The following is a 15,678-nucleotide window of genomic DNA, read 5'->3' on the forward strand; positions in this document are numbered from 1 at the left end:
ATTCTGAGGGAGATCAAATGTGCACAGCCTCCTACAGACTGCAAGCGTTTGCAGTGCTTCAGCCAAGCTGTATTGAAATTTGCAGGCCTTTTTTTGCTATTTACTTTGTTAGCAAGCCATTATTACAACAGCAAGATAGAAAATCCATGTACTGTCTTGCAGTGGAAATTGTCTGCTAAAAGAAAACCATACAAAAGAGTATATTCAAATAGATGCTGAATATGTCATTACATTTTCTTTCCTTTTCTTATAGCTGCAGTTTTACCTAACACACTTCATTTTCTCAATGAAACAACAACAACAACAAGCTTCTTTTGAACTGGCATAAGCCTCCAACATAATATGCTTCAAATGCAGAACATTTAACAAGATGTGTTTTAAAGCTTTGCTTGAAGGACTGTGTGTAACATAAGCAACACATTGTTTTTAAAGCACACACACAAAAAAGGAGTTAGGAAAGATATGATGTGATCTCATTGGTGTTTTTACTTTCCCTTCTATTTTTAAGAGAAAGTTCTTACATTTTGGGGGTTTTATACATATCAGAAAATAATCTGATTTCAAAGCTCTCAGATGTTTCATTCTATTTACATTAAAACAAGTTTAGCTCCCTGTTGATTACCAATAAATTCAACTGTCACACAACAGTTTGACTGTAATCAGGTCAACCTTTTTAATCAGTTCAGCATTTTAAAGGGAGTACTGTTTCTTCAGCAAGTTCTAAGCTGAAATGGCTGATTGGATCGGAAAGTGAAGCCTACAGAATACCAAGAGCTTTTTTCCTGTAAAAGTACTAGTGTTCTGAAGTGAGAGAAAGAAAGAGAGAAAAAAACAAAAATCAGACTTTATGAAGGGGAAGGTGTGCAAACCACAGAAGCAATCCAGCTTTGAAAAGATGTTCTTATTTTACTCTTGGCCTGAACTCATGGCTCCTTCCCACCACTAACATCAGACACCTTTTAAACTACCAGCCACAGAGAAAACAAAGCCCTACCAGTTCTACCACTTGTTCATTTACATATGCAAAAAAGGTCTAATACCTATATAATATATCCCAGAACATATTATATATGTATCAAAATGTGCATGCTGAAAGGTGCAGTAGGCTGAGCCCTGCTGCGTGTACTACAAAATGAACAGCTGCTGTCAATCATAAAAAGTAATAAAATTTCAGCTGAAAGAGGAAATAAATCAAAACTTTTTTAAAAAAGCAATGGAAAAAGGCTGCCCTCCAAAGGAAAAGTACATTGTCTCATGTATTATCAGCATTTTGTGGTTGAGGCACAGCTATAGATCCCCAAACCCTTTTAAATAGTGGATGACTCATTTATTTGCTGCAAATAGTTGTGGTAAGAGAGGACATACCACATTACCAGCTGATCCTATTTCCCCAGCCCTCCCCTTAGTTTCCGTTAGAAAACCCTTCAGACAGCTACAGGCAATGCTCTGGGTTTGACAAGTACATCACAGTCTTGATCTACAGCTTGAAGTAATAGGCCATGGGAAACAAACCCTTCCTTTTCATAATTAATCAAGAAAGGCCTTCCCCTGACCAAAGAGAGAGAGGCGAGAGAGAGAGAAAAGAATGCAGCCAATGTGGAAGGGAGGGAGAGAAGAAAAGAGAAGGTGGGGACAAGGACTCCCAAGTAAACACAATGAGTGGCAATGAAATAGCTTTTCCATTTCCTGAAGAAGTCACAGGAAAGGTGCTTCAGTAAACAAATCAGGTTCCTGTTAAACTTGCCTTCAAAGATAAAAGTACAAAGGGCAGCAAAAATAAACTTGTCTTAGTAGCTCTGTAATGACATGAGGAGAACACACTTCCAGGATAACAGTTCCCTTTCCAAACACACATTTTTAAACAATCTTCTTTTACCTGAAACTTAAATGATGCAGAAAATACTGCACTAGAATTTCAAAAACAGTCCTCCCCCAAGAGATGTCTCTGAAGTGAAAATAGTGAAACGGTCGATTTCTTCCCACCCCCCACTGGTCTCTTGGGCGAGGAAACTAAAGTGAATAGTTATAGTTCCAATGTAAAGTGATTCCATTTAAATAAAGTACAGTACTAAACTTGTAAATGCAGTGTGACAACCAGATCAAAGATGTTTAATATTTGCATAAAAATATATATATAATATATATATAAAATATAATTTTAAGCAACCGTGCAACACTCTTAAAAAGGATTCATTTCACATTTACTAAATTCTAGTGGTCCTGGAATGCATAATGCATTCTATTAAAATATTCCTTTAAATATTAACAATTAGTGTTCAAATGACCAACTAATACAATATTCTTTAGCTGTCAGGGGGTTTAAATAGCCTATCTTTGATCCACGTTCCACTGAATTATACATCATGGAGGTATGCAGTCACAAAATTAGTGGGTTAAATGTCAAAATGGTATTACAGTACAAAATGTGAAAAAAAGCATCAGCTAATCAAATGTTTATCCATTTGTGGAATTATTATGGCTCACAAGCAACTCACTGAATTACTGTAATCTTTGTTCTTGCAACCAAAGACATTTATTTGTATCCCACCTTAATCCTGACTGGTTCATTTACTGCAAATTTTCAGGTGTGGGTTATAAATTCACTGCAAGGTGCTCACTGTCCTATGACATCCTGTTGCAAACTGGAAAACACACAGTACTTTATTTAAACATTCCTTAATTGCTACATTTTCCTAGACCACATTTAATATATACATTGTGTGTGCATGTGTGTGTGTGTGTATTATATATATATATTATATTCACACACACACACGCACACACAAACATACACACACACGTACCTATGATAACATCACACTGACAATATTAACTTTATACAGGTATTTGCCAAGGAAAAAATAGGGCATTTTCTCCACCACTGATTCACAAGCTTGTGGTTTTTTGTTTGTTTGTTTTGTTTGTTTTTTGTCTTCTTGTGTCCCTGATAAAACAAAATGCACGGTAAAAACCACAAAACTATATTTTTCTCACTTCAAATTTTCTGAAAGCATCAGGCACTTTTGATTAACATTGGTGTGTACAAATATAGTAACATCTTTTTATATTCTACTGTATCTCCTTTGCTTGGATAACTTATTTGTGAAATCTTTGGTCCTTGAGCATATTTTGTTTGCTACACCTGTTTTTCTTGCATTTTCACACTTTTAAAATGTGAAGCACGCATGCAGCTGGAAAAAATGGACTTTATCATCATGTGTTTTTTCTGGTTTTATGGTAACTGTACCAATCTCCTACTGTTCATTTGGAGCAAGCTGTTTCTGTTAAAGCATTCTATTCAAGCAAGCTATACATTCTACACAATCATCCCATAGACAGCACTTGTTGCAAGTCCCAAAGACAGTAATTCCAATATACATTTTATTTGAACTTATCTCTGCTTCATGCCTCTACTTTTAACTCCTGAATATATGTAAGCAAATTGTTTTGTTTTTTGAGGGGTTTTTTTTTTTTTTTTTCATATTCTCCCTTTTGCAGATCCCATTCTAAAAAAAGGCTTTCCAACCTTCTCTATGCCAAAGCTATGGGAGCAGGTATTGCCAACCCATATTGTCATCAAGCATTCCTCCCTTGTTTATTTCAGGGGAAGCTATTTGCTTTTAATGACAGGCCTCTTGTGCTCTGGGGTAGAATCCAATTATTTCTGCTTCTTTTCTAGATCATGCTCACATAATTTATAAGAAGAACCACAAGCTTTACCAAACTTGAAAGCTAGAGCAGATCATCATTGCACAAAGAACCCCATTTTAAGGAGAGTATCACTCCTTTCTGCTTGTTAGAAAATGTTCTCCCCACCAGGTGTATTAAAACGGTCCTTAATTGCAGGGCAACCAAGTCGAGTATGTGTGCTGCTGGCACGTGAATACCGGTTGAACCTGGGCAATATAGTAATTGCTAAAGTTGGCATCTGCTACATATGGGGCTGGCTGGTAATAGCAGGTGACATTGGCCACATTGGGGATGATATTTTGCTCAGCAAGGACACGGATGGCCAGCATGGTGATAAGATTTAGAGTCTGTCTCCTCTCATGTCCCATCAGGCACACTGTGCTTTCATTCACCACACCATGAAGGGTCATGAGATAGTCATACTTGCGGTCCTCTAATCCCACAAAGTGGTTCTGCAAGTAAGACTCCAACTTTCTTTGCTGTTCTCCAATGTCTGAGAAGTCAATGAAAAACCTGGAACACATGTATCTCTGAAGGGACTTAATCTCAGATTCTGAGGCAGCCCTAAAGCCCCTTACCAAAAGGTTGCAGTACTTAAGAAGGCCACCTCCTCTGATTTCTTCTGGGTTTCTGGTGGCAATTATCTTGTTGCAGAGGTGATCAAAGGCTTCTTGGAAATCCCCATAGACACTCTCACCAATGATGGTCGGGTGAAAAGTTTCAGTCATGGGATTCTCTGAGCATTCATAAAAAAGCAGAAGGGAATCTAATTTGATTTGAAAGGAGTCTACACTGAACTCAAACTGCCTCCTCAGAGAGTCCACAAACTTCAGCTCCACGTTTTTGCCACTGTTGTTGGACAAGGAGATGAGACTCCATCGGTCTGAATCATTGCATACTTTTACCATTTTCTGCACATAAGCTTCCTATAATTTGAAAGACAAAATGAGCAAATGAAGAAATCAATACAAGTAATTCCCCTTCACAGACTTCATTTGCATTCTCTCCCACCTCCACCCTGTGCCCGCTTTTTGTGAACTATTTTAAGGAGTCTGGATAAAAACTGAAGGAGACATATTTAACATAAGTGGTGGCAGCACAGTAGTTGCAAGGGGTCATGGGATTCCTTATGAGATTGTGCCATGTCGGGAACAACTTTTGCAACAATGTTTTTTTTAAAGCTTTTATATATGAGAGAGACAGGTAACAAAATTAATGGCACACATAGCATATATGCCCACACACTCTCTTTCTGTCTCACACATACAATCATTCCTGGGGATTTGGAAGATCACTATTAGACTATAATACAAAAGCATTTCTATAGGCACCACAAAAATATATTTTCTACATTTTCAAACTAATCAAAGCTTGTTCTTTCAGCACAGCTCCCCCAAAACACTCCCAAATTTAAAAAATGTCCCCAAAACAGACAAAATAGGCATATGCCATTTGACATAAGCTATTTGGCATAAACTATAATAAACTCAGAAAATGAATCCTGTTTAAGACAAGAATTTCTGTTTAAAACAAGAAAATGTACAGCTTCTCCATCCATCTGGGAAAAGTGCTCACTGCAAAGAGTATTTTCCCTGCAGATACATATAAATGTTCAATGAGCTTATGATCCTTTTAAACTATGCTTCTATCCCTCTGAGTGACTCTTAAAATAAGGCTCTGTAAACTCCAACTTTCTAAGTAAATGTACCCAATAACCGTAATGACAAAAGGGGGGGAAAAGTTCACTAATCCTGGCTCCTCCTCCTTATTAGCTCAGTATGTATTGCCCTGATCGCTTTACTGCAAGTCAAACTCTCTTTGGTTCAACTGGGATATAAAATGACAGAGGAGTCACTTTTAAAAACATGTTGTAGGTGTCAATTTCATGACACCCTTGCCTCCCCCCGGCTCCACTGTTATCAGGTGCTGCTTCCCTTGGCTGTGTGTCTGGACAAGTGCAGGTTTACCTTGAGGGTAAGCGGGGTGATCTTCTCCTTGTTAACTCCGTCAGGTAAGAAATCCAAAAGGCAATCCAAGACCACGTCCTTCACAGTCTGAAACTCGGCTTCCCCTTTGAGGTCTGCGCAGAAGATGAGGTCCAAGTCCTTGTAGCCCAGGCCACTGTCTTGGTGCAGGATGTGGCTGGCTGCCGAGCCATTGAGTCGCACGTCTCGGACCCCAATGCACTTCTCCTCCAGGCGGCTCCGCACCACCTTCACGATCTGCCGGGGCTGCATCTCCAGCGTGGGGAAGTTGCCCCGGCCGTGGATGGGGATGGTCTCGGTCAGGATGCGATCCAAGCGCCGCACTTGTTCCCAGCTCAGCACGTTGCAATGAGGGTTCTCGCCGCAAGTGCCCGTGCAATTCCCACTCCCGCTGCAGCTGCTACTGCTGGGGCTGCGGGCAATTTCATCGTCAGCCATGGTCCGCAGCCGTTTCCTCTCGGGAGCCTGGCACGTCCCTTTTGCGAGATGTCTCCTTGCTTCGCTCTTAACGGAACAGGAAAGCAAGCAATGAGCGCAGGGTTTGACATGCCCAGTGAGCCCTTTAGACCCCCTCCGACACTGCATCATAGAGGGGCTTTCGCTCTCCTCAGCGCCTAACAGCCGAGCTAGCTGCAGCCCCCCGCTCCCACCCATAGACACAGCGTCTAGAGATGCAGACCCCCGGGGATCCAACTCACACTGACACACACACGCACCCCACCCACCCCGCCCAAAGGAAGAGATCGCTCCGATCTTTATCACCTGGGGGTGGGTGGGGGGGGGAGAGTTGCCTGCTGGGGACAGCAAAGCGGCGCTGCGCCTCTGCCCAGCCTGGGAGCGCGCCCGACCCGGGAGCCGCTATCTGCCCCGCTTTCTGCTTCTCCTGGCTACTTGTGCTCCGCCTGCTGGCTTGCTCGGCGCCGTGTGCTGTGCTGTGCTGCGCGGAGCTGCTGTGCCCGGCCGCCCCGGGTGCTGCTGTCTCTGGAGCTTTAGTAGTTCTGCCTGGGAAATGTCCCCAGTAGTTTTTATATGGGGTTTCTCCGCTCTTCCGGGGCCCCGAGTTACACGCTCCCCACGCCCCCTTCATTTGCATGGACAGCCCGCTGCAGCCCTTGGCTAGGCTCCCCCGCCACGCCCACCTCATATGCATAAACAGCTGTTCTCGGCGTAGTCAACAGTCGTTCCAGAACCGCCTTCGCCCCAAGCTCTACCTCGGGCCGGGGATGCAAAGCTGGAGCTACTCAGATCCTGCCACTGCTTGGCCCCAATCCCCCCAAAACTGTAGCGCGGGACGAACAAAAGAAACCCCTATTCAGACGTTGGTCCCGCACCAAAGCAAAATTCGGACCCTTAGGCATCCCACACCAGAAATGCTGCAATACCCGCATATGGCAGCTGGATCCAGTCAAAATTTGCCTCCTAATCCCCAAATGCGAATGCCTGAATAGATACCATGTGGCGCTGCTCCTACTTCGCCAAAAAATTCTAGACCCCAGGGTATCCCTGTAGAGGAACGCCACAAAATGCCAAAGCTGGCACACGGAGCCTACAGAATCCAACCAGTTTTTGGCCCTTCCTTCCCAAATCCCCTGTAGCTACTAGTATTGCACTGGCAAATGGGGACCGTGGTGCACCCAAACATGTACGTGGATCCAGCAGCCTCTTATTTGCCCTCCCACCCCATCCCTTTTCTAGGAGACATCAAGTTTAGACAACATTTTACATCAGACAAGTCTTTACTGGATTCGTTGCGTTTCGGTGAAACCAGATCACACATCTTCATCATTCTAAGCACAGCCAAATTTTATGCCATGACACTGAAATTTAGCAGTGGACTGGTCGGTCAGATGGTGATCATCTCATTATTTGTGTTTTTAGCTGATCAATTCTTGACTGAGATTTTCAAAGCAGTCTAGGAATTGAGATACATAACTTCTTATCACATTTTAATGTGTGTCTACATCTCCTGGACTGCTTTGACACTCAGTGCATTGGATACATTAGCTAGATTGGATAGATTTATCTGAGGTAAAAGGATGGCTCCCTTTGCTATTTATCTAAAAGGTGAAAAATGGATGAATGGAGATGCTGGATTTTTCATGTGGGAGGGTGCCTCAGCTTTTTATAGTGGACTAAGACTTGGTCTCTATGCAATACAATATAGGTTTGTGGTCAACATTGTGCTCGATCTGACAAGACTCAGGTGCCGTATATGTGTTTTGCATTGTTCTTGTACCAGGATGAGTCTGAGCGTGTATTTTTCTGGTTAAGGATGATGAGAAATATGTGCCGTCTATTCTTATAGTACAACTTCGGGGCTTAAAAAAAATCAAACCCGAAATGCTAGGTTCCAGCAGGCTCCAGGTGCTGTCTTTGCGGTACTATTGAGCAGGGCACTCACGCGCTATGTCAGGGTCCAGTTTTTTGTTTTTTGTTTTCTGCAGTAAGAGCTGAAAGACGTGTTTTCTATGGAGGCAATAAAACTTGGGGGTTCAGGGCCAAAAATTGATTGGATCCATCAGGCTCCTGCTGCTGAATCCGGATTTTTGCAGCGCTCATGCTCGGTGGTGCATGAACTGCCGTCTTCCCCCCGCTTTCCCCCACCCTCGCAGTAGGAGGCTTGGGGCCAAACATCGGCAGGATCCAGGTATATCCAGTTTTTCCTCTGAGAAGGATTTAACAATATAGATACAAACATTACACAAGCAGAGCAGATTACACGCAGATCACGCAGCAGAGAAGAAGGCATATGAGTGCAGACAGGCAGTAGGTACAGTACATGCTACAATGTAAAAACTTCAGCCTTCGTTTGCACAGCCGTGAGGCTAATCTTTTCTTCAATTAAAATGTCTGGTAGGCTGCTTTAAATAGTTGTGATGCTTTAAAATGGCTGGAGATGCGCCCTGAGTTTGCAGTGGGTAGATGTTGTATAAACAAGACCGTAAAAAGGAAACTCACTCTTTTATCTCTAGTATTATCTTCCGTATGTGTCACCGAAGTCCAGGCAACAGCTTCACCTGCGAGCTGCCCAATGTGGCTATAACTAGAGGCTCCTGCTACGCAGTTCCTCAGATGGATCAATCGGACACATGTAAAGGGGGGTGGGCACGGGCTGACTGGCGCATGGCGGCAGATGTGGCTGGCACGTTCCTGGGGGATGGGCGAGCCTAGCAGTCGCTGGACCAGAGAGAGCCGGACGGGACAGGACGTCACAGGTCCGGACGTTCCAGCAACAGCTGCTGGGCGATTCCGAAGGGCTGGGCTGGGCTGTGCGAAGGGCCCCGCCAATCACCGCCGGTGACGGCTTCTCCCTCCCCTCGGCCCCGCAGGGCGAGGAGCCAGTTGGATGAGCGTGGATAGGCGGGGCCGTGCCAGCTCCGTGTGAATGAGCTCCGTGCGCTCACGGGCTGCAGCGGGGGTGGGGACACCCACGCACAGAAGGGCTGGCTATTTGTAGCCGCTCAGCCCCGGGGTAGATTCGTCGCCCTTATGGTATTAGCACCGGGCAAGCAGACGGGAGAGAGATCGCACAGTGCGGCTCCTCCATGCAAGCTGAAGGGTTTCTGCCTTCAGCACAGTGGGGTGGCTCCCAGCTGCTTTGCTTTAAGGCTTCAGAAGAGGCGAGGAGATGGGGCGGCCCGTGGACAGTTACCCTAGCGAACACTATCAACAGTGATGGCTGGGGATAGGGGCTGTTCGCCCCCTTCCCCATCAGACACCCACCCACTGTTTCTGGGGCCCCTCCCTGGGGAAGGAGATCTCCGTGCAGAGTTGAGGAATCCCATTAGTCTGCAAGCCCTTTGCCGAGGAGAACAAAGCTACGCACACAAGCCCTCCTTTGCTGCCATACTGATTGCACTCTGGGCCGCCCCAAATGTGCAGGCCCAGCTGCTTCCATAGAACAGTGGCTGGGGAGCTTATTAACACCCGCACGTGCCCTCCAAGGGGCAGAAGGAGACGAGCCGATCGAGGCAAATGGGAACAACCCACTCCTGCTCTCGCCCGGGACAGCGGGGGCCCAGCTGTGTGGCAATGCCTCCCCCTGCCGGCCGCTGGGCACCGTGCACCCACACACCGGGTCCCTCGCCTCCCTTGGCGATGAGAATGCTTTTCCCGCCGAGGCACCCAGGGACGAGCCCCGCTCAGCAAACGCGACATTGTTATCCCCGCTGCAGGGGATCGCGCTTGGCCCCTGAGAACGCGTCTGCCTCCAGCTCCTTTTCCTGGCTGCTCCTGGGTAAGGTGCTGGGAAGGGGAGCCGTAAAGGGGAACTAGCTGCCTCACATTTATACTCACTTGTCACAAAACTACATTTATTGTCAACAAAGCTCCATTGATTTTGTAGCTCGGTGGACCCAAGCAGGGCATTGGCATTAACCCTAACAGACATCACACTTCTGGCCCGCTGACATTTCTAAGCACCGTTGCAGAAGCGTGCATGGAGTAGGGTGAGATGTAGCCAAACCCTGGATCCAACCTTAGTTTGTTTTTGTTTGTTTGTTTGTTTGTTTTGGGGGGGGGATCTGGGTCCCATTTTTGCAAATAGTCCCCCCCTTCTTAAATTGGTTAGCTCCAAACCCCCGTTCTCCCTCCTGCAAACGTCTGAAACTCTCACTGTATGTCCCACAGACAGACTTCAGTAGAAATACTAGTTTAATTTCATTTATATACCATTCCTCGGAGTTCTGGGCTTATGTAGGACATTTTTACGGACAGAGTCAAGCTGCCAACCTCCACTCCCAGAAGGGAACCAGCTCTTCTGGCCTGTGGTAAAGAAGTACTTCCAGCTCAACCCAATCCCACCTTTTTGAGCACAAAATAGGCTGATAACGTACCATAAGTTCAGTATAGCTTACCTCTGTGTGTATGCTTATGCAAATTTATATGGTCTCTGCAAAACTGCAATTTCACTTTCCAAAACTATATATGGAATCTTTTCTGTACCAGGGTCACATTTGAAAACCTGCTGGATTATTCCCAGCAAGTCTGGTAACACTACTCTATAGCCAAAATGCTTCTGAAATAAATGTAGTCAAACTTTACTAATTCTGGGTCACTGAGAACGAAACTGATGCTTAAAATTGTTGATTGGCTCTAGTTTTCAAGATATGCTGTTGGGTCAGTATATACGACCCTTGACTTGGGAATGGCGGAGGATAAGTGAGTTATAAAGGGAAGGGATCTCAATTTAAACCAGAAATGACTAAAATACATCTTTGACTGGATCTATGAATAAATCTATGCCTGGGTTTGGACAGTACTTGCTTTTTAGGCAAAACAATGAATGATGCAATCTGAAGCTGGTATTGCATCATACATGATATGAATTGCATCATGTTATTCCTAGAAGTCATGGATGATGCAATCATAACAAAGCTTACATCACTGCTGAACAAATTGCCCTATATCAGCTCTAGAAATCATACAGTGTCGTGCTCTCTTATTTGTCAGTGTTTGATTTTGCAAAGGGACACATTTCTGTTTAGCCAAAGTGAGCAGAGATGCCTCGTACTTGTGGAACAGTGCAGATAACTTCTGCTATGTTTGTGGTGAAGTGACTTTTGCATCACAAAAGCGCAGTATAACCACTATGGTTAAGAAAGCCTATCACCTTTATTTTGGCTGCAAAATTGGAGATCAGGACAAGAGTTGGGCCCCACACATATGCTGCAACACTTGTGCAACAAATCTTCGCCAGTGGTTGAACAGGAAAAGGAAATCTATGCCTTTTGCAGTGCCAATGATTTGGAGAGAGCCAACAGATCATACCAGCAATTGTTACTTCTGCATGGTGCCTCCAGTTGGGAAAGTTGTGTCAAAGAAGAAAAAGTGGACTGTGCATTATCCAAACATTCCATCAGCTATACGCCCAGTACCCCACGGAGAAGGACTGCCGGTTCCTGATGCACCAGAATCATTCTCACTTGAGTCAGACGAGGAAGAGGATGAAACTTCTGGTCCTGAACCATCAATGTCACAGGACCCACATTTTCTCCCATCCTCCTCCTCTGAACCACACCTCATAACACAAGGTGAACTGAATGACCTTGTCAGGGATTTGGAACTACCCAAGAGTAAGGCAGAGCTGTTGGGCTCCAGACTACAGCAGTGGAATCTCCTGGCAGGTGATGTTAGGGTTTCCATGTTCCGTGACTGTCAAAAGGATCTTGTCCCATTCTTCATGGAAGGTGATCTTGTAGCCTGCAACAACATCGATGGTGTGATGGCAGCCCTCAACATCGTTCACGATCCAGATGAGTGGAGACTGTTCATTGATTCATCGAAGACGAGTCTTAAAGCTGTTTTACTGCATAATGGCAATGTTTTGCCATCAATTCCAGTTGGTCATGCAGTCCATATGAAGGAAACCTATGACAGCATGAAACAACTTTTGAGGTGCATAAACTATGACCAACATCAGTGGCAGCTTTGTGGCGATTTGAAGGTTGTTGCTCTCTTGCTTGGTCTGCAGACTGGATACACAAAGTACTGCTGTTTTCTCTGCGAATGGGATAGTCGTGCAAGAGATTCCCACTACATCAAGAAAGATTGGCCACTCCGACAGTCATTGGAGCCTGGGAGGAAAAGTGTTCAGCATCCACCACTTGTTGAATCAAGGAAGATTTTGTTACCACGCTTACACATCAAGCTGGGTCTGATGAAGAACTTTGTCAAGGCCATTGACAAAACACAAGCAGCTTTCAAGTACCTCCGTGGAAAATTTCCAAGGTTAAGTGAAGCTAAGATAAAGGAAGGTGTCTTTGTTGGTCCTCAGATTCGTGAACTTCTTCGAGATGATGCATTTGACCATGCACTGCGTGGCAAGGAAAAGACAGCATGGAAAGCCTTCCAGTTAGTGGCAATAAATTTTCTCGGAAACAACAAGGCAGACAACTACAGGTTGTTGGTGGAAAACCTCCTCAAGGCATACAAAAGCCTTGGTTGCAACATGTCACTAAAGATACATTTTTTGCACTCTCATCTAGATTTTTTTCCACCGAACTGCGGAGCAGAGAGCGACGAGCACGGCGAGCGATTTCACCAGGACATTGCAACAATGGAGAAACGCTATCAGGGCAAATGGAGCCCATCAATGCTTGCAGACTATTGCTGGACAGTGACAAGAGATGCTCCATTTAATGAATACAAGAGACAAGCCAAGAAGCGCCGAGTAGATACTGAATAGGACTAAACTATGTACATAATAGTTTTTTGCCTTTTGTTTCATAATAAATTTTATTTATATAACCCTTTTGCTGATTTTTAAAGTGTTACATAAACAGGACAGGTGAAATATTATCATGTAAAGCAACCATAAACACATGAAAAGACCTAGGTTTACAATTTATGATTAAAACTCTACTATCTACACAACATACATAGACATAAAATGTAAAAACTTAAATATCTTAGAAACAGTAGCCAATCAGTTGTTTTAATTGTCATATTTGAATTCAGCACATCAAAATACATAATAAATAGCACATTTTATCTCTGAAGCAGACGACTTCTCAAAAATTGTAGACCAGTGTAATTTAGAGAAACTGAGGTCAGTCTGCTCAGATTTTTTTTACTTGATTATGGAATTTGAAAGAAGTTGAAAGATTTTACATGGCCAACAGCAGTACTGCAAAACAAAATAAAAATTGGTTGTAAAAGTTTAAACATGTTGCTGTCATTTCAAGAAAAGGTGAATATTATTAAGGGGGGGCTTCCATTTAAATGCCTTTTATTTGTTATAGGCCAATGCTAGTCAATGCCCTTAGTTCATGATGCCTTTCTTATTGTATGGTACCTGCAGTTTATACCCTCATTCACTTGAAACAATGGGGAAAACATTAGCTATTTATACATAGAGTAATAACGTTTGCAGTTATATTTGTTGATTAAAAAATATTACAAGGGGACACCTTCATGCTTCAGGGTACAAACTGAGCACTATTTGGATCAGTAAGAAATTCCTTTCACATCTCTCTCCCTATAGTATTCTAAATATGGCTAGTAGATGTGTGGTTCATTTTTTCCCACCCCCCAGATAATCTGAAATAGGCCACTTCTAAAGGCAGGATACTGAGCAAGATGGGACTACTGGTCTGCTTCAGTATGTATGCTGTTATAGCCCTGTCCAAACTGAATGAGCAACCAGGCCTAGAAGTGTATATATACATGAGTACGTATAAGCATTAGTGTGGAAAAATATCCTTTAAAAATCTCTAATATTCGCTATTAGACAATATACAGTTTGTGAAACTGCATTCTATTATGTTTCTTTAAATGAGCTGAAATTGTCAAGAATAGTGACAATTAACTTAATTTAGGCTAATTATATTGCTGGAAATTTGGAAACATTTGCATAGGTTACATAGGTCATCTCAATTATGACTGACATTGCTAACATCACAATTACTATGAACAGTAATTTAAGTCATGAGCATACATCTCTATCATTTTAATTACAGATACATTTACCTGAAGAAGGTGGGTTTTTTTTAAATCAATGTGGACAATAATCCAGTTGAGAGTATTTTATCAGTGTATTAGAGAAGTACAATATGAGGCTAATATACTGTTCAAATACATTATTTGTATAGCACAGGGGTTCTCAAACTTCATTGCCCTGCAACCCCCTTCTCAACAAAAATTACTTCATGACCCCAGGACAGGGGACTGAAGCATGAGCCCACACGAGCCCCACCACCCCTGGTGGGTGGGGGAGGGGGCTGAAAGCTGAAGCCTGAGGAAGCCCCAGGTGGGGGAGGGGTGGCAAAGCTTGAGGGCTTCAACCCTGGGTGGGTGGGCCAAAACCAAACCCCAGGCCCCAGCAAATCTAACGCCAGTCCTGGTGATCCCATTAAAATGGGGTCACGACCCACTTTGGGGTCCTGACCCACAGTTTGAGAACCGCTGGCAGCATGAAGAGGTATTTGGATTGTAAATTCTTGGAGGCAGGGGCCATGTTTTCTGTGTGTCTGTACAGTGCCTGGCACAATTAGGCCCCAAAGTTCATTGGGTTCTTTGGGTGCTATCACAATACAAATAATAAAAATATCATTTTTACACATGTGTGTATATTTATATAGAGATTCTTTGTTGTGAACTTTTCACTCTACACCATTATGTAAAAGATGCAGGAAGTTAATAAAATTCTCTCTCCTTAATTTTAGAATTCACTATTTTTTTCCAGATTATATCTGATTTAACATGTTTGTATCAACTGCTGCCCCATGCCTGTTCCCTCTTTGTTTAACCCACCAGTTACATCTTGTCTGAAATAAGAATATGTACTCTCTTCAGGACAAAGACTGTCTTTTACTATATGTCTTTTCAGTGCCTAGCACAATGGTGCCCTGATCTGTTCGGGGGCTCCAGGTGCTAATGTAATACAAATAATAATAAATATTAACATTATTAATAAATAATAAGACTAATAACCTTCTCTCTTACAAAGAGGGAGCAGAAAAGTAGTATAGGGAACCCTAAAATTGATAGAAAGTGTTAGAAAATAAAACACTAAATACATTCACAGCTGCAAGGAAAAAGTGTTTTTTAGTACCTCTCCCCACCCCCTTTTCCCCCTTTCTTCTTATCTTTTTATGAAGTACTGTTTTTCATAGTGGAAAGAGGATATGCACACACACATTTTTTTCTTTTTAAAAAATTTGTTTTAAAAAAATGAAATTGAGACTATATGCTCCATACTCTAATAGCAATAAGCCATACTAGGATGTGCATCAAGAGGTTATTGGTGCAGTTTTCAGATGTATGAATATGCAATACATTAGCATAGATTGTTGTATTGATTTACTTCATATGAGAAACAGTGGCAGTAAGAACAATATTTCAAATCACATGTTGGCCAAAATATTGTGCTTATAATATTTTCTGTCTGCTAGATATCTAGTGAAACATGGCTATGCACTAGACATCTTAAAGCCTCTTAATATTTTTTGCTAGAATGCAACACAATTTCTTTGTAGTAAACACATTAATAGGGCCCTACCAA

The 15,678-nt window shown here is 43.1% G+C and overlaps 1 protein-coding gene across 1 annotated transcript; it reads right to left on the minus strand.

Annotated features, from left to right (window-relative positions):
* Positions 1 to 3,118: 3,118 nt before the first annotated feature.
* Positions 3,119 to 6,768, minus strand: TENT5A (terminal nucleotidyltransferase 5A). Its single transcript, XM_065401234.1, has 3 exons — positions 6,453 to 6,768; positions 5,658 to 6,181; positions 3,119 to 4,616 (listed from the first exon to the last, which is right to left on the minus strand). Exons 1-3 carry the CDS (start codon positions 6,766 to 6,768, stop codon positions 3,837 to 3,839), a joined length of 1,620 nt encoding a protein of 539 aa, XP_065257306.1. The 3' UTR covers positions 3,119 to 3,836.
* Positions 6,769 to 15,678: the final 8,910 nt, after the last annotated feature.

The sequence above is a fragment of the Emys orbicularis genome, chromosome 3 (assembly GCF_028017835.1).
Source record: "Emys orbicularis isolate rEmyOrb1 chromosome 3, rEmyOrb1.hap1, whole genome shotgun sequence".
Lineage (NCBI taxonomy): Eukaryota > Metazoa > Chordata > Testudines > Emydidae > Emys > Emys orbicularis.

Excerpts from the sequence above, each read along its gene's own strand:
- TENT5A (XM_065401234.1), bottom strand. The coding sequence starts at position 6,768 with ATGCAAATGAAGGGGGCGTGGGGAGCGTGTAACTCGGGGCCCCGGAAG. Across the intron at positions 6,182-6,452 it reads CAGCAGGCAACTCTCCCCCC|AGAGCGAAGCAAGGAGACAT; the intron begins CCCACCCACCCC and ends CCTGTTCCGTTA. Across the intron at positions 4,617-5,657 it reads TCACCCCGCTTACCCTCAAG|GAAGCTTATGTGCAGAAAAT; the intron begins GTAAACCTGCAC and ends TTCAAATTATAG.